The sequence below is a fragment of the Opisthocomus hoazin genome, chromosome 11 (assembly GCF_030867145.1).
Source record: "Opisthocomus hoazin isolate bOpiHoa1 chromosome 11, bOpiHoa1.hap1, whole genome shotgun sequence".
Lineage (NCBI taxonomy): Eukaryota > Metazoa > Chordata > Aves > Opisthocomiformes > Opisthocomidae > Opisthocomus > Opisthocomus hoazin.
Genome location: NC_134424.1, coordinates 8,822,924 through 8,844,750, shown reverse-complemented (window position 1 = coordinate 8,844,750; position 21,827 = coordinate 8,822,924). Strand labels below are relative to the sequence as shown.

The window sequence follows — 21,827 nt, the reverse complement described above, 5'->3', positions numbered from 1 at the left end:
CTGTGGTTTAGCAGAGTTCAGAGTATCCTGGACATCAACACCTTTGCTGCCAATCCCTGTTCGTATCAGCACCCATCCTTTGCATTGCATGAAAAGCAAATGACAAACATACGGACAGCAAAGTATTTTTATTCCATCTTTATTGCCTGCTGACATGTTCAATATGCTCAAACTACATCTGAGGGACTGCATAGAGAGTGTTTCTTGTTTATATTTGATGTACGGCAGAACACTTTACATTGCACCAAATGTTGAGCAAACGGTAACATAACAGAGAAGCTGCAGTGGCAGCTGGAATTTCTGAGGTGGGCTACAGAGACTCTCTGGGGGCAAAAGTCTGCTCATCTTATTCAAATGAATTGCTTTTCTGGCCAAATTCTGCTCTTTTATGCCAACTGACGAATACAGACCTAGTAACATGAGAAAACATGGAATAACTCTGAGAGCTTCAATTCCCCAGCAAGCTGAAGAATACATAGCAACCAAAAACCAGAGAAGTAACTGCAATCACACAGCAAGGCCAGAAGAAAGGCTCCTTGAGAGAGACATGGGAATCCACGTCCAAGCCTGCAAACTATTGCACAGAAGAGCATCAATAGATGTATTTCTGGGAGAAGCTATGTTACGAAAGAGGATTCTCTGCTTTGGAGATTCCCTGTTCACAGGGAAAAAGGGACTGAGAACTTGGTCTACCAGGAACGAATCGTCCCTCAGGGAAAACCAATACTAGTTGCTCTGCAGGTGATCACAGACTGTCACAGCACTTTTAACCTCCTTTTAGAACACAATAAGGGAAACATACGGAGAAAAGCAATCCCTCAATCCCTGCCCAGGAAAAGGGTCACTGCATAATGCTCCAAAAAGGGCTTTCCTTCCTTATGGCCTCTGCTGCTTCTTACCCTGGAGACAGTCTGGGCCTTACCTCCTGCATTCTAGCTCTGAGAGACGCTGGGTTCCCCTGTGAGGCACCAAGCACCCCACCTCACCAGGGACCTGGCCAGTCCCTGCACGGAGAGCGCATATGCAAACCAGGTGCCTCTAGGAATGGGTTACACCGATCCTAAATCCATCACTTTTACCTAAATCTAAATATACTGCTTGGGCAGATAGAGGCATCTCCTGCCGCTGCTCTACACTAAGTCCCCCACTTCTGTGGCCATTTGGACTCCCTTTGGTATACAAACCCAGCACTTAAACTGTCCCTATGGATTATACTTGGTTATTGGATTAGGTACTCAGCTGCTCCCTCCACACAGGCTCCTACTTACATGGGTCATGCACATCATAAATCCCGTTTACCTCCTCAGGATGGATTTTCTTATCTGCCACATGGTTTAGTGCTATGGAGGCCAGCAGTGATGGACAAACGGGGAATGCAATTAAGCACTAAGACTGTTGAACTTGGAGTAATAATTAACTCAAAACAAACTAATCAGTTTACACCACCTGATTTAAGACCAGAGAAACCAGCTGTGTAAGGTGGAAGATGGACTGTATAGACTCCTCCCCTCACCGGCACAGGAAAGCCAGCACACAAGCATGCCTCAACCCAAATGTGGAGCCTGGTGCACCTGGTTTACACCATCTCTGTTCTTACACATGGGTGAAATCCCGGCCCTTCTGCGGCAGACGTGCTATATGCTGCATCCTCTGACTGGTCACTTTGGATCTGTGCTGGCACAAGGTCACAGCTGGGTCTCATGTTATTCCACCAGAACATGTCTGTGTTGCTTTCATCACAGGACCCTGCACAAAACTTTAATTTCTCTTACTTGCAGACAACACATCCCCGAGGAATCCAGAGAGAAGGGAGAGAGAGATGGACCCAAGAGGACTCTGGCTTTATCAGGTTGGTGTGAAGACAGAACTGCTTAAACTAGGGCCCCACACTTCTGTGACCAATGCAGTGATTTCAGCTGCCTTTGGGAAGGTGAGGGAAGATCTAACACACCAGCTACTGACCAGATCCTTTTAGGTCACAGAGGACATCTTCTGCCTGCTTCCTTGAAATTCTTAACCATGGTCAAATACACCGGTCTACTGAAACTGGGAGGGCAGAAAGTGAAAAAAAGAATAAAGGGAAAAAGGAAGAAAGACATTGCAAAATGATCGATGAGAGCTGTAGAGAATGAGAGACAGTAATGAACGTGAAGGCAAGATAAATGTCAAGAACGATATACTGACTCCGACATAGCCAGTGATGAAACTTCTGCAGATTTCAGTGGACTTCAAATTTTACCCAGAGGCTGAAAACGGAGCATTTCCACCCAAGTACCTCCAAACAAGACAAATCAAGCTTCCTCCTCACCTCATTAATTCCTCACTAAAATCGGTTCTCCATTTCACCAAGCATTCATGTGCATCAGGAAACTTCTGGCTAGAGGTCTGCAACTGGGATACCCTTGAGAAGATGCATGCATTCAGAAAAAAATCCATGACTTAACAGACACCCTATGCAGAACCACAGCTCAGCATCAATTACACAGCACTGAAAACAGCCAGAGGGAAGACTTAAACACCTCATACTGTGATTTAAGATCACTTCTAGTTAAATCTGTTACCTGGACCAGGACAAAGAATCGTTTCTTCCATCTCTTCCAAACATTTTTACCAATGGCCCATAAATACCTAGGAGAAAACAACAGGTGAATTCAGCACCCAAGTGACTACATGTTGTTCTCTTGCTTTTCAGTATGTTTTCTTTACACCTAGAAACTGAAGCTAATGCACAAGCAGGAGTAATTACAACACTCTTCGGCTCAGCAGCATTCATGAATGTGTTTATTTCTAGCCTGAACAAACAACCTGCAAAGAAAGTGACACAAAAAGCTCCCAGAGTCTCAATGTCACACAGTATTAATTCTCTCTTCCTCTTTGTCTTTCACAACTTGCTCAGAATTTACAAGCCCTTTCACTCCAGTGAATAGCTACGACATGGTTGGATGGATGAAAAATACATTTGCAATGCAAGAATTAAGGGAGAGAAACCCCAGATGTTGCTTTAAAGCATTCACAAAACCTTTTGGCTGAGGGGAGCTGTCAAACAGAGGGATACTTACTACATCAAAACCAGTACCCGGGATCCCAGTATCCACTGGGCTGACTAAACCAGGTCATTTCGCTGAACAGCTAAAGATGGATTCCTAGAAATCACTTGGCTACAGATATACAAGTCAACTGAATAATTTCTAAGGAGGATTGAATTTGTTGTTTTCTACAAAAGAAGAATTAACTCTTAAAATTAATGTCAAAATTAGCATTTAATCTCTGTGATGAAGCGGCCACTGTAAGACTGCAATACAAACACTGGCGAAAATAGTGGCAGCACCAGACTAATAAACGCAAGGACATTATTCAGCATTAATATATTTTATGTATCATTATAACTAATTTAGTTCTGACTCAATAAATAGAAAAACAACTCCTTTTTGGTTATGCTAGAGGTTCCTTATGCCAGAAGAGATCCAGCATACTCTTGGTGAATGTTTAGCCACAAAACTCCAAGTCGTGCTAATGTGGGCACTGAGTCCTCGGCTAGTTCAAGAACAAGGTAATAATTGTCCTTTTTGCTATTGCTGCTAAGATCAACAGAAAGACAATCTCAGTTCTGACAGCAAGCTAGTATTAGAAACCACGCAGTTTTAAGCAGCATCTTGTAAATCAAATGTTAGTTGAAGAAAGCCAAAGAAAACACAGGACTGCTCAGCCCTGTTGCTGTCAGCTGTGGTCAAGGAAACAAACACGACAGGTGAACTGTCCTTTCTTGCTTTTGGTGTCTGTGATCGTGGTGGAAAAATTAACCTTCACACGTGGCTATTGCCTCTGACCTCATTAGCAGAGAAGACAGGAGGAGGAGGAGAAGGAATGAAAAAAAAGATCCAGACCATCTAGTAATTGATTGACTCTAACAGAACACTATGGAAGTAAAAATGAAACAAAGTCACTTTCATAGCACCAAAAACATACTGGAGAAAGTGTTAATCAAAACAGTGACCTTCCTGGCTAGTTTCTATTTTTTATCATGTCCTCAGCTCTGAAGAGCAAACAGGAAAGCCTTGCCCATGGTGTTAGCTAGAACTTCCCAAGGATGATTACTTTGTAACTGCACAGCACGCAGGTGGAAGCCAGGGGTGGCAGTTGGGGTCCCCCTGGCCCCGGACCCTCTGACACTCGCGGTTGGAGGGGAGAGCTCTCCCTTCTAACCTTCCAGATCATTAGCCCTACTGCAGGTATCTGCCTACTTCAGCCAACAGCCTTCTCCAGGCAACTGCCTACTCCAGGCAACTGCTACCTAATTGTGCTGTGTATCTCTGTATAAATAACAGCGATCACGCTGGAGTTTATTTCAAGCAGAAGGTGCACTGTGCTTTTGGTTCTGAGAAGTCAACACAGGGAAACACAGAGTAACTTAGGAAATTATACCTTTCCCAATAAGAGAGTCTGGCAGTTCACCTATTATTTCCTTACAGGAAGAAAAATAGCCTTGCAATTTCCTGAGGAATATTGTTTAAAATTTAAATGGTTTGGTTGACACGCATTAAAAAGACTATGCTAAGAACCTGGAAAGTGCATTATAAACAACAGAACTAATGTCATTTTTATATTTATCTTTCTTCTGACCTCCTATGAACTTGTGAAAAAGAGTTTCTCTTCCAGAATCTTAAAAAAGAGAAATTTTCTAATGCGCATTCAAAATAAATGGAGTTCAGATTGAGATAAGCAGTTACCCAGAGTGCTTCATGTTTTGTGGCTTATCCATTCGCACAGCAAGCTTGATCTTCAGGTCTTGATCCGGGCAGTTTTTGGAAACAGTCATTTTGTGCCACTCTGATTGCTTTGGACTATTGGGAGTAGGGTGGAGAACAACCTGCAAGTGTCAAAATCAACAATGTTAAAGGGAAAAACTATTCAAAAAATGGGTTTTATTGGGGAACAAAAGCACATCAGATGGGCTACTTTACCCCTAAAAGTCAGCCTGGAAATATCTATTCACATCAGTGAGGATGTTTTTTTGTTGCTTCTTTAAAGTACAGCTTACTATTTTGAGATTAATTCATATATTCTTTGGCTCCTCTATCTACCGTGCCTTTGTTCATGGGGTTGTGCAGAACAGATCTGCATTATCAGTTCCCATTGCTTAAGGAAAGACCGTGGTAAACGAACATGCAGCTGTCCAGGTAGATCAGCCTAGACGTGATGGTGGACTGCTGTGATTAGCAAACCAGCAACAAGTTTTTCCTGAGGTTGCCCACTGCAATCCCCTACTTCCAGCCTCATACAGCTCGGTCAACCTCCAGCCTTCCTGACATTTCCCACATCAGGTGAGCCGTTTTGAGGGCTCAGAAAGCTCTGCCTAAAACATTTCATCTATTGCTACCACCAGCTTGTGGGGAAGCTGGTCTGTTGTTTTTTTTTTGTTTACTGTTAAGACTGGATGCAGTCGGCAAGGTTTTAGATAGGCTGGTGTGTCTGACTGCACTACAACAGCAGATAAAATCTGCATCCCATGTCACCACGCCCGTGGCTGCAGGACTCTGCTTCCATTTCATGCAGTGAGGAAACGATGGGACGGTCTCCAGCTGGGATAAATCCGTGCAACATCAGTGACTGCAGTGGAGATGTGCAGATGAACACCAGTGGAAGTGCCTGGCTTATCAAAGAAACTGAAAAAAGTCTTCTCTGATCACAGCTGTGCTTTTCCCATTCTCCCAATACCCCGACAAAGCAGAGCAGCTACATCTGACAACGAGCCACAGAGTGTTCCCAGCTCCCAGAGCCTCCACCATTGTCTCTTGGAGGCTCTATATGCGTTCTCTGAAGTGGCTCAACCTCCTCCTTCCTACACCCACTCTTCTTCTGATGCTTTCACTCTCAGAGGTGACTTTTTGACTGGCACAAATTCACTCAAGTCTCCACTGTCCTGCAGTGAGATGAATCTCCTTTAAATCCATTAACCTTCATGCAAACAAATTATTTTACAAACAGCAGCATCCACCCTCGTTATATGGGGTGCTGCCATCACTCATTCTCCACTCACACTCAGTCCGTGCTCCTGCCAAACTCCAGCCCAGACTACAACCTTGTATTCCTCTGCTCTTCAACTTTACTGCTGAGTCAACAACCTAGGGGTTGTTTTCCACCAAAATATCCTTGACGCTATCACTCTCTGATGGATAATTTTAAAAACGATTTTATTGCCTTTTCCAAAGACTGAGGTTAACATCAGTAAATTCTCGACTTCACCTTTATTCATCGATATTATTTATCATGTCTTTTATTGAATGAGACTAGTGATTTCTCTGGCAGAAATCTGAAGCTGCTATTAGTTACACAGATAACTGAGCAACACCAACCTCTACTGCATCACTCTTGGAAAAAAACACATTTAAGCAAATCCTGAAGATGAAAAGGGCATCCTCCACGTGGGGTGTTGTTAGAAACACAGGTGGACCCAAGCTCTGAGCAGCCTCCAAGGACCCACTGCAAGGCAGGTCGTGTAAGCACACAGACTTGCACTGAACCACATCTCTCAGCAAGGCAGCAGCCACTCAGGGTGTTTGGGACGCTCTCTACTTTGATTTCTAACTCTTTTTCATCAAAAGTTGCATAAACTTTGCTCATTGTTGTTGTAATTCATGGCTCTTCCCCTCCTGGCTCTCAGTGGATGAAGTCTTGGCACGGCTGAAATCCGCGGGAGCCTTGCCACCGCCTTCAATAGGGCCAGGATGTATTCCCATGCCTTCAGCTGCCCGTCCAGCAGCTTAGGGCTTGGGAGCATTTTCCAGCTCTCCCTTCAATAAAAGTGGTGAAACGAGGAGTGCCGGCCAGTTGCCAGTTTAACACTCGCAATAGAAAGTGGGCATTGTCCAAGCCCGGCAGAGCACAAAGCCGCTTCTCAAAGGGCGGCTGAGCAAGGGTGTTTTTGTGTGTAAAACCTGCTTCCCTCCTCGCTCCATACAGACAGGTTCGTGCCCACTCCAACAGCTACAACAGGGGCTTAACACGCTCCCGGTTTCATTATTTCATTAAAAAAAGAAATCCTGATGCAGCCCGAGCAGACACGCGTCATCTCTCGGCCGCTCCGGGCACACCGAGCATCCCTTTGAAGTTCGGCCAACTGAAAGCGCTGGTGGCCACGGGCCAGGGGAAATCACTGCCCGGCTCCCTGTGCTCGCTGCTGCTGGCCCACGTCCTTCGGCCCGCAGAAGCTCAGAGCCGAGGGATGGCTTCCCGCTGGACCGGGAATTAAAGCGCATTGGAGGGCTGGCTCATCAGCATTTCAGGGCAAGAGAGGCTGCTCTGGGGCCTGATGTCTTTCTCAGAACAACATGCACAGCTAATTGCTTCCCGAGACGAGCAAAGTCAGCACCGCTCACGGCTGCCAGTGGAAACAAGACTTACAAAGCAAGTGGGTTTACACCAAGTGTAACCACTCAGTAACCACTTCAGTGAACGGCATCGCGGCTGGCCGGGTGAAAAGCTCTGCTCAGCACACTGCGGCGGATAAAGGCACGAGTGCCAAGCTGTTTGAAGAATGAGGTTTTGAAAATAATCCTGAAAATATTATGGTGCTGGGCGGTAAAGCAGCTGTAGGTCTTCAGCTGGAGTACTGTAGCCTGGTGGGGTCACCTCCTTTGTCAAAAGAGGAGGAGGACAGGGAGAAAGAAAGGATTGAGGTGTGGGAGAGGTAAGGCTGAAGGTGCTGTGAATCTCTTTGAAGAGAAGATCGAGATGAGAAAAGAAGAGGCAACTTTGTTTTTCCCTCTCTCAAGTGCAAGAACACAGGTTGTTACATGAAGGTGAAAAGACAAACAGAATGAACATAAATATATGAGACAACATCACTCTGAAGCACTCTCCACTATAAAGATGTAAATTAAATCAACAGCTCACTAGGACCTGAAAGAATGCTTGGCACTTGTACAAACAGCATGAATAGGAACCACATTAATCAGGAAAAACTTTGTTGTACGGACACAGAATCTCCTGTGTCAAGGCACAAGCAGCCATGGAGTTAGCAGGAAACATCCCAACAGGTTTGTCCATAATTGGAAATACCATACTTGCGCTTGCCACAGGATCAGTGGCTTTCTTGGCCATGGCCATGTAGACAAGGTGGAGAGCAAGGTGCCCTGCAGAGCCGGGCAGACAGAGCCCAGGCTGCTCCTGGAGATCGCTCAGGCCATGCAGAGCCGTGACACGGGAGATCCCGAGTGTAGAGTTCAGCCTCTCCTACCCTGAACTGATTTTCATGGGGTCTTCACCATGCAGACCGCACAGCCCTGAAGAGGTGAGAAAGGGATGGCAGGGAGTTTGCTGCTGGTTATGCCATACATGGCATAAATCATACAGCTGCAAAAAAAATCCATGGAGACTAACTGAAGTGTCGCAAAGCCACAGAAAACTGCCATCCACAGACATTCTGGAGCTGTGGGCGGCGGCAATGGAGGGCCACAAGTCCTGGGGCGCTGGTTTAGGGACCACAGGCGAGGGGCAAAGATGGAGTGGCAAGGTCGGCTCTGTGGCCAGCACCCTGGGAATCTGAACTCTTTGCTAGTAACACCGTTGATGGGGGCAATGAAACCTCACATTTCGCTCCCCAGTCCAGCTGCACTGAAGCCACCAGTTCAGCCACAATCCCCAGGCGAAGTCGGGATTTCAAGCCCTTTGCAGTGAGTACTGCAGTCAGTGCTTTCAAATGCTCAAACCATGCACCGGCTGCTCAGCAGATAGGAGAGCAGCTTAACACTCTCTTGCCAAACTTAAATCCCCTCTTTTTGCTTCAGCATAATCCCCTTTTCTGCCTCAGGAATGTCCATTTCCGCAGGCAACTTCTAAGGCTTTCCGGACTGCCAATATCGCATACAAGATCCTCTGCCTTCGCTGAGTGCGGGCACAGCCAGCTGAAACGCTGCCATTAAAAACTCACAACAAAGACAGCATGCGAGATGCACTCCTTTCCAGCAGTGGAGAGCCTGCTTTTTTTCCTCTCCCTCCAGGAGCTTGGCAAAAAAGCAGAGCATGTTGTACTCCAAAGATATTTCCGTACAGGAGAGATTTCTCTAGAAAAGCAGGGCCAGAAGGAAACATTATTAAACTCAAAATCTCCTTACCCTCCCAAGCTCTTTGTCCTCCAGAGCCAACACTCCCGTGCTCTCCGTGAACAGCTTCACCTTCACCGCAGGAAGCGCGTGTGTTGTCGTGAAGTCTCCTTGGGTGCCCCAGCTGTGAAAATACGGGCAGAGAGATGGTCAGCTCCACCGGCAGGTCAGCAGTGCTACACCTTGGACGCGCAATGGTTAACCAAAGCCATCCTGTCTGGCACAAGCCGACATGGCTGGCTTGCTGAGTGACAAGGGCATTAATCATCATCTTCAGGAAACGTGGGACAGATGTTTGGAAAACCCATGATGGTTCTTTGGGGAAAAAAAGAGAGTATTTGGGAGCAGCATGAAACCAAATTTAAGAGAACTTTTTTATTTAGAAAGAACAATACATCTCCAGCAGCGACAGCCTGTATAGTCACAACAGAATTTGAGGATCGAGGACATCTGCACCTAGGACATCTGTAATCACTCATGCGTCTGCCCTTCTCTTAGCTAATTAACCTCTCCTTTCCAGGTTGATAGTGAGGTTTGCTTTCTCTGCAGAAACCCCGATTTAAACTGGGTCCTCTTCCAAGTCCATGGTCTTTCAGCCTTTCAGCCCAGGTTTAAGTTCAAGCCATTATGTCTAGAGCAATCATAGTCTGCTGGGACTGCAGAGTAGGGCACCAGCTCCTTGGGGATGGGACAGCAGTGGGCAGGAAGGAGCCACCTCTCCAACTATGCAATGAGCCAAGACCACCATCTACCATTTGTACTCCACGAGCCATTCCCTGGCTGGTCCCGTGCCTTGGAAAGCCACGCTTTGGAGGCTGAATGACCCACAGTATGAGAAACCCCACTCTAGACATGGACATTTCTAGATGACATCTCCCAAGCTTCTGCAACCACAAGCTGCCCAAGAACATGAACCCGTTCCACGTGGGGCCCTGCGGGCAGAGTCCCGGCCACAGTCTGCCAACACCTATGGCCAAACTTGCCATGTGAAGTCTTGGAAGGGGAGCCCACCCCGCAGCTGACCTTCCCTGCATGAGTGTGGGACCTGCAGCAGCTCTGCAGCCACTGGAGAAAGCTCTGGTGATGGGCCTGAGCACGTTGCGATAGAGGTTTCCTCTCTGGCCCTGGACACTTGGGGAAGCTTTGAGAAGAGAGCCCTGCTTTGACCACAGCCTGTTGCACTTTGTTACAGGGATTTTGCTCCCGGTCCCTGTTCCTGTCGCAGCAAGCTGCAGCTGGAGCCGCTGCCTGGTGACACCCGTGAGGGCTCACCCGAGCTGTGGGGCGAGCACTCGTGGGGCTCTCTTAAGGATATCTGGACCTTATGCAGCAGCCAGCTTTCACTTAGACAGATTGTAGGGAAAAGAAATCTGTGAAACACCAAGTCTGTTCAACATCCTAAGGGCCACAGCTTTTCAAATAGGCTCATGAAGAGCCTCAGCCACCTACACCAGCACGTCAGATTGCTCACCTGTGCTCAGGTTTTTGAGATACCGGAAAACGTTCCCCTCTGGCAAACAAGCAGAGGCTGAAGAGGCTCATGGAACAAAATTTAAGTGGAACTTGAACGAATGCCTACTTGTAAGATTTAAACAATTTCGAAAGCAGCAGAGAAGAAACTATCTTCAACACTAAGGGGTAAAAAATCATGATGCTTTTATGTTTGAGACTTCATAGCTGTGTTTCAAGCTTAGTTTCTACAGCTTAGAAAGTTAGAAACTTATCAAAATGAAGCCAGACAGAAATTCCAGACAGAGCTAAGCAAAGCACTCTGAAAGACGCACTTGCCCTTGTTAGCAGAGAACAGCTCAGCCGAAGACGAAGGGCAGAGGGAGGGCTGGGGCAGAGTGCACCACTGCGAGGAGGATGCTCCTGAACTTCCAATCATGCAGAGGCCCAACGTGAAACTAGTGGATAAAATCTGCTCTTTTTTTCTTTTTTTGCTCTCTTTCTTTGTCTTTTTTTATAGTTCATTGTGAGCTAGATTGCTATGTTGTTCCCAGAGACCCTGAAAAATCATCACACTTCAAAACTCATGCAAAGTGTACAAGCAAGCTTGAAGGATAATCACAGGCAAGGTGCTTTTTGTAAACTAAAAGAAACCAAGAGCGTGCCATGCGCAGCAACGCCGAGGGATGTGATGGAACACACACGCAACCTCAAATACTGCAAGTCAGTTGAGAGATTATATGGCATCCCACTAACCACTTCTATTCACTCTCCCGCTATTAATGACACTTTCTCATCTTACACTGTCCTCAAACTAGATCCTCTGCTGAAGAAGGCCATTTCCCTTGAAATGACTGGGAAAAGGCTCAGATGACATGCGGTCCAGTGATTACACGCTCTTCAAACATAAATACAAACAGCAGGTTTTTCACTTGGAAAGTTACTGGGAAAAATAATTTACTCATTCCTGTGCCCAAGGAGTGTGGTTCTACGCTTTGCTCTCCTCTGAGCAACCCTTGTCCATCTGAGCTTAGCAGATAAACATGTTCAGTGCAGAACTGATTAACGAACTCCTTTTCTTCATCAACTTTGCTCTCACGTTTTCTCTCCCAGTGTCACTGTTCCAGAATTTTCATCTTTCACAACAATGCATCAAACTGCCACCAGTGCCAGGGAGCAGGGGTTTGCCACAAATTATCTACAGCACTACAGGTCCAGTCAGCTCCCCAGTATCACACCCTTTTCAGGTGTAAGCCATCAGCTACCTAATAAACGTTTTAAGCATAAGAACCCAGAAACAACCTTATTTTCTAATCACAGCTTCAGGTCACAGGTTATATTTTCTCTCTTAAAAAAACTGCACTGTCACCAGCAGGGAAAGTAAGGAAGATAATCTTGCTTTGGGTAAGAGGCAAAAGTAAGAAAATATCCAACCTTACACTGTGTATTTTGACAGCATCTGCTTTATAGAACTCATATCTCTGTTTACTATTAAAAAGCTCTTATTTGCTGAAGCATTCCCAGACCATATGTTATCAACAAATGTTACTAACCAAATACAAACAGTAATTTTCATTAGGTTTCCTTCACGAGAACAACATTAACCACAAAGGGAATAAATGTTTCAAATGACAGTAAACATGCATAGCAAACCCTTGACAACACTGTGGTGCTTACATATTCATACCCCCAAAAGCCCTGAAAAGATCCACACCAACAAATAGGGACCCTCAGAAGTTGGGTTCTGTGCAGGTTGAAGCCTGTGGTGATGTCATTAGTTGCCATAGTGATGCTCAGCATAAGGCCATAATTCATGCCACTGAAACATCATTTGTATTCAATCTAAGTATGCAGTTTATCTGTGCTGTGTATTAAATTATTGCTCCGAAAATTAGCTCTGGACAGTAGTTAGGAATTAGGATCTTCTGAGGGACTAAGAGTGTAATGGTTTCATTTCCACAGTTAATAATTAAGCAGGTTATCATTGTCGCTTTATTTGTTGGGAAAGTGCCTTGGGACCCACTCGGGACAAATCTTCTCATGAAGTAGCCATGCTATCTTGTCCCCATATCTCAGAGCTCATGCTGACAGTTCAAAGCAATAATACACCTGCAAACGAGGACAAACAATGTCATTCTGGCCAAAAGGAGATATACATCTATACAGAGAGACAGATATAGATATATATATACACACATGCCACAGAAAAGAAGTACACAAGCAGAAAAATCCTGACAGTACTTTTCTCAGTTAGGACCATACTAACTGTCTGAATCCCACCTGAAACGCTCAGCCCAGCATTTCTTCTTGCTTAGTGTATCCCAAAGCCTGGAGCTGGCCAAGAAATGCTGCCACACATAAGGACTTTGCCAGAATTATTGCCCTATTTGTCATATCTGCGCTGTTCCAGCGATATCTCTAGGATCTACTTTGCATCTCCTGGGTTTCTAGTTAGGCATCAAACTTAGGATGAGCAGCTAAACTCTTCTGGCTGCAAAGAGCCTGAGGGTGAGATACGCCCCAGGTGCTAACCTGACAAATGCTGGCCCTTGTTTTACCTTTCACAAGCAAAATAAATAGATTATCGCTGCAGACTCAGTGTCTACGGATGCACCTAGAGGTGCCATCACAGTCTCTAACCAAACAGCCTAAAGCGCTGAGATTTTCTGAATGAAATATAAAACAACACACATCCAGAGCGCATGAGTGGACAACAAGGGATGAAGGTCAGCCTAGTTTGTCCCCCGCTACATTTGTGGGCTCATCCAACATGGAGAGCTTGAAGGATGGGCTTACCTGTCTCATTTCAGGAGCATTCGGGAGCTCTCGTGGGCACTGTCCCGACTGGCACATGGGGGAAAGTGATGCCATTGCCAATGCAGGCACCAGGCTGCTCAGACCAAGCTGTTGTCAGCTGGTTCAAGCAACAAGCCGGTGATCTTCTGGCAAACCTTCAGGCTGATGCTACTCAGCCCTTCCCAACTTATGGACAAAGCAAGTAAGACCACCCAGGCTCCTCACCTTGCTGCTGTACCACGCTTTTACCCTTTCCTGCTGTAACGTCACTGCAGGAACAGCTGTCTGCTTCTCATGGATGCTTCCCAACTGCTTTACATCCTGATATTGGACTACAGTGCTACCAAAATGCAGATGCAGAAATTACAAAGTTAAATTACTATGTAGCCAATAAGACAAAAACCATTCAAATGCCACGGCACCGCTATGTTACACTGTGTGATTAAAAAACTATTTGGGATATGAATAAGGCTTGAACAAAACCCTGCAAGGGTCTTTGTCCTGACTGCACTCTGTATCACATGAAAGCAGGCAGCAGGGTCTCTGACTCCAGCTGTTTTGCTCCATGACAGCCTACTTATGTGGCCTAATTTTCTCAGCTGCCCTTGAGAGACATTGACTTCATAATTCATATTCACCTCTAGTGTGTACGCTCCTCTAAAGGAAATTTTAGGACCCATGATCTTCCCAAACATGAGTAGAAGAATGGATTAAATTCTTTCCTTCACGCACTGTGTCTCCAGCAAGACTGCTTAACCCCTGCCTAGTTTGAAACTTTAACCCTTCTTCCATCATTGCTCTTGTAACTTGATGTAGCCAGAACATTGATGCCTGTGATTTCTATAAATAATGAACAAGTGCACCTGAATTATATTGCAGGGCCATGAATCAGCCCTGCTAACCAGCTCGGCCTGTCAGTAGGCTAACATGGGAGCAGCTGGAGAGTGATGGGCTTTCAACAGGGTTGACATTTAAACATGATCTATGACCAGTTTTCATGGGCTTCAAAGCTGCCAGAGGATACCTCTTCTCCCTCTCCAGACATATTTATTGAAAAAGGTTTACTTGCCAGCCTGCATGGAACAAACATGAAGAAAAGTAGAAAATCAAACTGTGTATTAAAGGAGAGCTACGCTCTTCCCTCGGTGGGTTCACTCCAGGTGTGTATTACGCTCAACATACAGAGCAGTATCCTGGGACACGGCACCTCTTTGAGAGAGATGCTGCCCTTCTGCCTTCTTCCCACGAGTTCACTGCTTAAGCAAAAAGCCTTGCAGAATAAAATTCCTGCATGTTGGCCAGACTTGCACTAATTTATCGAGCCACCTGCTCAGTATCATTTTTCAAAGGTAACCGAATCAGCAGCTATGCCTGTCCCCTCCCAGGCTGGGAGCACGTCCTTGGGAACACACAATGTGGGGGTGCATCTGTCCCCATCCCGCAGCAGCACAGCCACCTAAACCAGTGGGCTGCAGACAGAGCCAGGGCAGTCCATCTGAAAGGCCTTTAATACACGTGACCATGTCTGGGACAAAATCTGCAAGGCCAGCTTAACCCCACTTGCTGTCCTCTGCTGCCAGAGCAGGATCTGGCGAGAACGCAACGACCGGCCAGTCTGGCTGCCTCCCTCTTGCGCTGCCGGTGCAGGCAGGAAAGGGTTGTGCTTCATGCACTGCTCTTCATCCACATCCCTCACCTCCTCTCTCCTAGCACCCACACCAGCGTGCCTGTGTCCCTCCTGGCATATTCATAGTTTGGTCTCCAAAGCAAGCCGGCTGGTGGAGGGAAGCCCATCAAGAAAGCGGCACAGAGCAGCCCAATAGACATTGCCTGTGTTTTGAGGAAATGTGTGTCAGTAAAGTCACCTTTTGCTGGGTCACTGCTTCACCTTGTGTGGTGTGATGCTGTTAATCCAGCCTTGGTTTCTCAGCTTAGCACAGTGCCCAGCTGTGGTGCCTGCTGGAGCTGGACCCCGCTCTGAGGATGGAGAGGTCCAATCCCGCTTCATTGCTGGGAGGCTGAAATGCTACGTACAGTCTTGATTTAGTTCTTCCAGAAATCCTGCCTAAAAAACAATGGTTTTCTTTCTTCAGCCCACCCCTCCCCTCCCAGAAGAGACCTTTCCAGGCAACAGCCTTACATCTTGGGCATAAATGATGCATGCCCAAAGCTGGAGTATTGGGAAAAACAAAAGGAGAGAAGCAGCACACCAGGCACTGAGCTAACCTACCTTCATGCAGCTGATGGAGTAGTACAGCTTTTCCTCTAATGTAATGCTAAGGTGTGCTTCTTTTTTTACGTATTTCTAGAGATACAAGCAAGGAGGAAAATAAACAATTTTTCAATGTGTTTTACAGCTACCTGTATGTGAAGAAGCATGTAGGAAAGCTTTTTGCTACATTCTCTAATGCTTTACACATACCAGTCATTCAAAAACATGAAATAGAGGTCGAGGACCAAGATTAGGGTCATCAGTGATCTTTCTGAACTTCCCTCACCCATACCCTGAGGCTGCAGTTCATTAGGAGGGAGCGTGCACAGACCTACTCAGCTCAACAGCAAAACCCGATGCAGGGACGGCATTGATTCCACCAGGATGAAAATGCTCATTTTGTTTTCAGCAATGGGTATATGATAAATTCTAGGAAGGACATCAATGAGACAATTCTGCTCATGTGCTGAGCTCTTCCCAAGCAGGCGCTGGGAGAGCAGACAGCTCGCTCCTCTTCGGGAGCAGCAGGACTCGGTGAGGCACAGAGCTGGCAGGGGATGCAGCAGCACGGACGTGCCTGCGACGTGTGGTGGAAGCAGGCCCTCATGCCTGCACCACCTAGGTCACAAAGCCGTGATAAAAAGAAGTAGGGCACCCCAAAGCCTTTGGGAAAATACGTATTTCTTGCAGCTCTCGTGGGTAATGCCAAGGGATGATAGGTTTTGGGTTTGTGTCTTTGGGATTTGAAAAAACCCCAAGGCAACAGAATTCAGGCGCTTTTTTAGGCTCTCCAAGAAAACCCACAGGATGGGTCACACAGCTGGAGACCCATGGGGTGCAGCTCCATGCACAACTCTGTTCCAGTGGGGGAATGCCCACAAACCACAGCCAGTTTGGGGATGCTGGGATGGGGACAGTTACAAACTGGTTTGTGACTTACTGCAACAGGACTACAAACCTCGACTGAGGTCTGTTGAGCTCTGAGAAACATAAGCCAGTGGGCGATAACACCATCTCAAGAGATACCATTACTGAAAGATAAAAAGTAATTTAGTCAGAAACAAAGTAAGGTGCTCAATAAAGACACCAAACAAAGAAGAAATCTCATGCTGCCTGCTCTGCAGCTTTCAGCGAGAACATCATTCCGTTGATGAAGTATGAGAGATGTCGGTTCCCCTCCCCAGCAGCAGCCACCCACCGGTAAAACAGCAAGTCATTTAATCCATTTGGTGGTTTTTGTGGGACTGAGCTTGGATTTCACGTGCTGCAGAGGGCCACAGATAGAACTATGGCTCTGAGAAAAGGGTTTGATCTTTAGTTAGCAGGAGAGGATGCCAAGACACAACATGACAGATCACAGCTGTGGAGAACCCCAAATTTAGGGGACTGTACTACCATGTACACATAACCATGTCACCTGCCTTGGGCTCCTGCTATTGTAATGAGAAGAGATCTAATTAATCGTCAGTGGAGTTAGGCCTTAAATTGCCTCATCCCAGTTTAGAGGCAGCAAGCAGATGAAATGAAGCCTGCCCTAAAAGCGTCCTTGCCTTTCCACTGCTGAAGAGGAGTGCTGGAGGTGACGGCTGCAGGGGCACAAAAAAGATCTGAAATGAAAATCTCAAAGGATATATATAGCTGCAGAGAACCTTCTATGTTTCTGCTTGTGCAAAAGTATCCTGGGCTAGGAAATACAACTGAAGTGCTAACAAAGGTACCCTTCCACTCTGCCTGCAGAAACGGATTGCAGCGGCTTGACTCCCAAGAGCTGCTGACCCTCCTCTGGGATTCCTCCCACAGTAAGAGTTCGATGCGTGTACTCACCTTCACAACAGGATAACCAAAGTCATCAGACACAGATTGACAACGCAGCCTATTTTTGTTCACATCGATTTCCTCTCCTCCCTTTCTGCTGACAGAACAGCCTTTCAGTCCCATCCCCTCGGAAGAAGCTGAGTTGAAGTGGGAGTGACAGTGCAAACCGATTTGATTCCTAGACTTTCTTGTGCAAACTTTATAATGACAGTAAAACCTGCTTCCCCCGACGCAGCCACTGTGCAGGTGACCGACCAGTCAGCGTCCCTGCACGCGCTGGCCGTACCTGCCTTCCCCACAGCTACACAATGCTGGGTGAGGCCATGTCTCTGCACAGAGCACTGATGTCTGCTCTGATGGGATAACCCAAGGGTGCTCTGAGCGAATCCATCGTATCCCATGATGTCCCAATTCCTGCCAAGCATATAACACTCCCTCAGCTAAAAAACTTCATCGTTAGTAATTCTTTTGCTGACAAAAGGTGTTCATTTACCTCAAAACACCGCTGCAGAAAGCACTATGGTGTTATCGAAAAGGTGAGCAGAGACAGCACGTCCCTAAGGACCAGGCTCCTCCTGGCAGCAGCTAAGGTCGTCTTCCAACATCCAGCTTTCCATGGGCTGTCCCTTTTCTGTCCCCACAGCTCTGAGACACAACGTAAGCGTCATGCACGCAGACACCATCTTGCTTAACATCATGCAGCCAGCAGTGCCAGACAGCTGATAAAAGGCACCATCTCCCTCCAGGAGCTGCAACTCCCACATCCTCAAACTGGCTACGGCAACACTGCGACTGCCGGCTGAGAGAGAAATCTGTCTCGGAGAGCATCGCATCTGCGCCTGGGCGTGCAAGGTGCAGAAGGAACAGGGCAAAGCTGACGGAGACCGCAGCAAAGCAAAGCCTGGGAAGGTCTGCTCTTGCTCGGCTTGCGGCTCACAAGCAGTCCCCGTTCCTGTGCCAGCACCGTGCCGCCCGGCTGCCAGGGCACCGCAGCCAAGAGGAGCTGCTGAGGCCGACGGCACAGCTTTCAGAACCCAAAAAAAGGATGATCTTTGCTGTATTTGATTGCTGTTTCCCGAGCATAGCTGATACACAGGGGAAGTGTTACGGGGAAAGTTGGAAGCAGGGATGGGAGGTGGATTTAATCACATAACAGCTATTTGCGGCCACGAGATGGCATTCCTGCCCCGGAGAAGTCCCTGGCCATGCCTGCACCCCAGCTTCAGCCCCTTCACCCCCCCGCTTCACCCCGCTGCAGGTCTGGATGGGAATTCATGGCGATGCTGTTTGCCACAGTCTACAGGGGATTAACAGGGAAAACGAGCGGCTTGATTATGATTACTTAGTGCGATTTAAATGACGACTGCTTTTCAAATGCCCTGTGCTCTCGCTTAATACTATGATATTATAATTAGAGGAGAAAAGCTCAGCAGGAGGAAATGGAAATTTAAGCCTAGAAACCTTTTACTGGGAGGTCTCAACTGAAAGAATAATTGCTTTTACAAGGGCTGCCTAGTATGTGCTTTACCAGTATATTTGCTTTGGACACAGCACAAGATAGAGTTTCATTCATAAAATGCGTCTGTGGGCACTTACTATCTGCAGTTGTTACCAAGTCTTGTATAAGGTGACTGCAACATCACACACATGCTAATCAAAGTTTCCTTCGGCCAGAGACGCTCCACTGAACCAGCCACAGAGCTGCTAATTGTACAGAACAATTATTTAATTCAGACGTGGTTAATCACTTCTATCCAGTCTTATCACCCTGGAAGAAAACACAACTGCAAAGGACCGTAGCTAGTTAAGCCCTGGTTACAATTTAGACTTACTAAGGCCATGCGCTGCTAGAAACTCGGTGTCTCACAAGTGCAGACCACGAAGAAGGAGAAAGGAATCCTCTGCCTGAAAATACAGGTTACTGGTTTTGTGCCAACGTAGCCTAGACCCTCCTATAAAATTCAGGAAAGGAGAGCAGTGAAATATTTTCTAAAAGTAAACAGAGCAGAAAATGGCAAAAGGTACCTTTCTAAAATCCACTAATGAGAGGAACAAGAGGTATGTTGTTCCACCACTCATGTTTTTGTTGTCCTATATTCTTCTAAGCCAGGACCCAGGACAGGAAGCCCAGCTCCAGCCAGACACTTGGGATGGGGTTTGTCTTGCCTAACTTCTGATGGCTAGCAGCAAAGTCATCCTGGTATCTCCTGGGTCAGGGGGGATAAGAGTGCGCTTCCAGCAGACGATGCCCACCCAGCCATCTCGGTCACGAGCATTTTCTCTGCTGTGAAACAGAAGCACTGCTCCAGTTTCATGGATAGGAAACCCAATGCAAGAACTGAGCCAGGGACCCACAGCCATTGAGAAGATCCAGAGCACACACACTAACACCATGTCCTTCGTTTCCATGGCAGATCTGTCCCTAGAGATGCATTTTGCGTCTCTGGCCTGACCATGATCGCAGCGCTCAGCAACCCCTGACTTCCAGGACTTCATCCTTCCTTCAGCAACTGTCAGGGGCTGCTGAGCCCTCTTCCCACACCCTGATGGATCCCGCGGATGCAGTGGCTGCATGCAGCTGCTGGGATCCCCCTCCTCACCTCCCCTAAGCCATGGAGTGGGAGCTGCTGATGATGCTCTCAGCTTTACTTGCCTACAAGACCTTTTGGCAAAGGTGTGAAACCAGTGAGGAGGGCAAGACATTCCTGTGTGCCGAGTCCTGCCTTTCACGGACTTTTTTAATCTGAAACACCTTGGAGTTGCTCTGGAAGGGGTTCAAGAAAATACTGCTGTATCTCTCTGCACTCCACCCATGTTTGCAAGCTCCTCTCTCGACAAGCACACCTTGTCCTCTTTGCCCACGTACTGATAACAGTACATAGCTCCCTTTACGTGCTTTCACACCTAGTGCTGCTGTTCTTTGGGAGACCTGGCACATTCACAGAGGCAACAGGCCTCTCCACCTTCATTTCACAGAAAGGACAACGACAATATTGAGAAATCACTGTCAAGGTTGGCCGCCCCATTAAACCATTCCCTCTTTCAGAGCTCTTTCCAGGCAGATGTAGGCACAGTACCACTTCTTTAAAGCATGCTTTCTATCTCCCTACGCTGCTTTGCAACCAGCAATAGCAGTACCCCTCATTAAATAACAACAGGCTTTACTTGTACACAGCACCTAATAAATAAAACAAAAACTGGGCAGTTTTCACATGTCTCATCCCCTGCCTTTCCCTTGGCAAGTGATGTTTAGAACTTGCACTAAGGCATGGCTTAATTTTTTTAAGAACACCAACCAAGGGTATTAAACAAGAAGACTGAATGTATCCCAGGACTTTTGTTTTGCACTCCTCCTTTTAATTTAGCACTATTTCAGATCACTGAATCCCAAACTCATTTCAATGTCCTTTCGTTCTTTACTATCCCATTTAAGGTTGCATGCATAGGAGTGATGAAGCAGACGGGTGTCGATGAAAATCGCCTTGGGCATCATCACACCTTCTGGAATACTTAAATCTGAATGTATGCGCTATCACAGGAATACATAATTCCCAAGTGCATAGGAACACTTAAGAAATTAGACAGCTGGCGAGAAGAGAGAGACATTCATCCGTGAAAGCGAAGGTGCATGAGCTCAGCCCTTACTAGACACCTGAGAATCCATGCGAAAGCAATGCTATGTATGCTTTAAAGGTCAGGGAACACAGCCAGAGCTTGCACTCACTTGATACCAGAGAACCGAACTACAAGAGGTAAGTCTAGAGAAACAAGCCTTCATTATTCTTCAACACAGTTTCTAGTGTAACATTCACAGAACAGGAGAGAGGAGGGACGGCACAGCTGACCTTCGGCAGTAGGACCATACCTGGGACCACCACCTGCAGCCCCAGCAGACTGTGGCACTGCTGTCCGCTGCAGTGCGGCCGTCTGAGTGGTCCTCGGTGTAAGGGAATCCCTACAGGCCCTTGCTTTTATTCTGGGGAAAAACTCAGCTGCTTAATCTAAAGCAGATTTTTTATGGAACCACTCCTGAAGAGCAGCTATGAGGAAGCATCAGAAAAGGTTCTAAATTTCTAATTATAAAGGCCACTAAACCACTTGCGTGAAGACTTCCCATAACAGATCACATGCTTGCACCTGGGTAATAACTTTTTAGTGCATTTTTTGCTGTGCTTAATGACTTGTCCACAGCCTCTGCTTTCAAAAACGAGAACGTCGTAGCATAAATCACAGGAGCATTATGGAAGTACTATCACACGCAAAAAAGGGGATTTGAAGATCAGGTCAAACTGAACTAAGAGCAGAGACCTTCAAGTGCAAAGCTGTGCACGGTCTCATCGGAAAACTGGCTCCTAGATGTGCTAAATAGTTGTAAGTGAAGAAATCTTGTGCAGGGCTTTGGGCACTGCTTTGCACCCTTCCACCCTAGACAGAGGGGCTAAAAGCAACTCCCC

The 21,827-nt window shown here is 46.7% G+C and overlaps 1 protein-coding gene across 8 annotated transcripts in view; it reads right to left on the bottom strand.

Annotated features, from left to right (window-relative positions):
- The window catches only part of CADPS (calcium dependent secretion activator), a 220,094-nt gene that overhangs the window by 104,952 nt on the left and 93,315 nt on the right, over nt 1-21,827 (bottom strand). For all 8 annotated transcript variants that reach the window (XM_075432502.1, XM_075432506.1, XM_075432503.1 and 5 more), the window contains exons 7-9: nt 9,114-9,225; nt 4,728-4,867; nt 2,562-2,628 (exon numbers count right to left, since the gene is read on the bottom strand). In XM_075432502.1, coding sequence (XP_075288617.1) covers nt 2,562-2,628; nt 4,728-4,867; nt 9,114-9,225 — 319 coding nt within the window. The remainder of the gene's footprint in view (nt 1-2,561; nt 2,629-4,727; nt 4,868-9,113; nt 9,226-21,827) is intronic.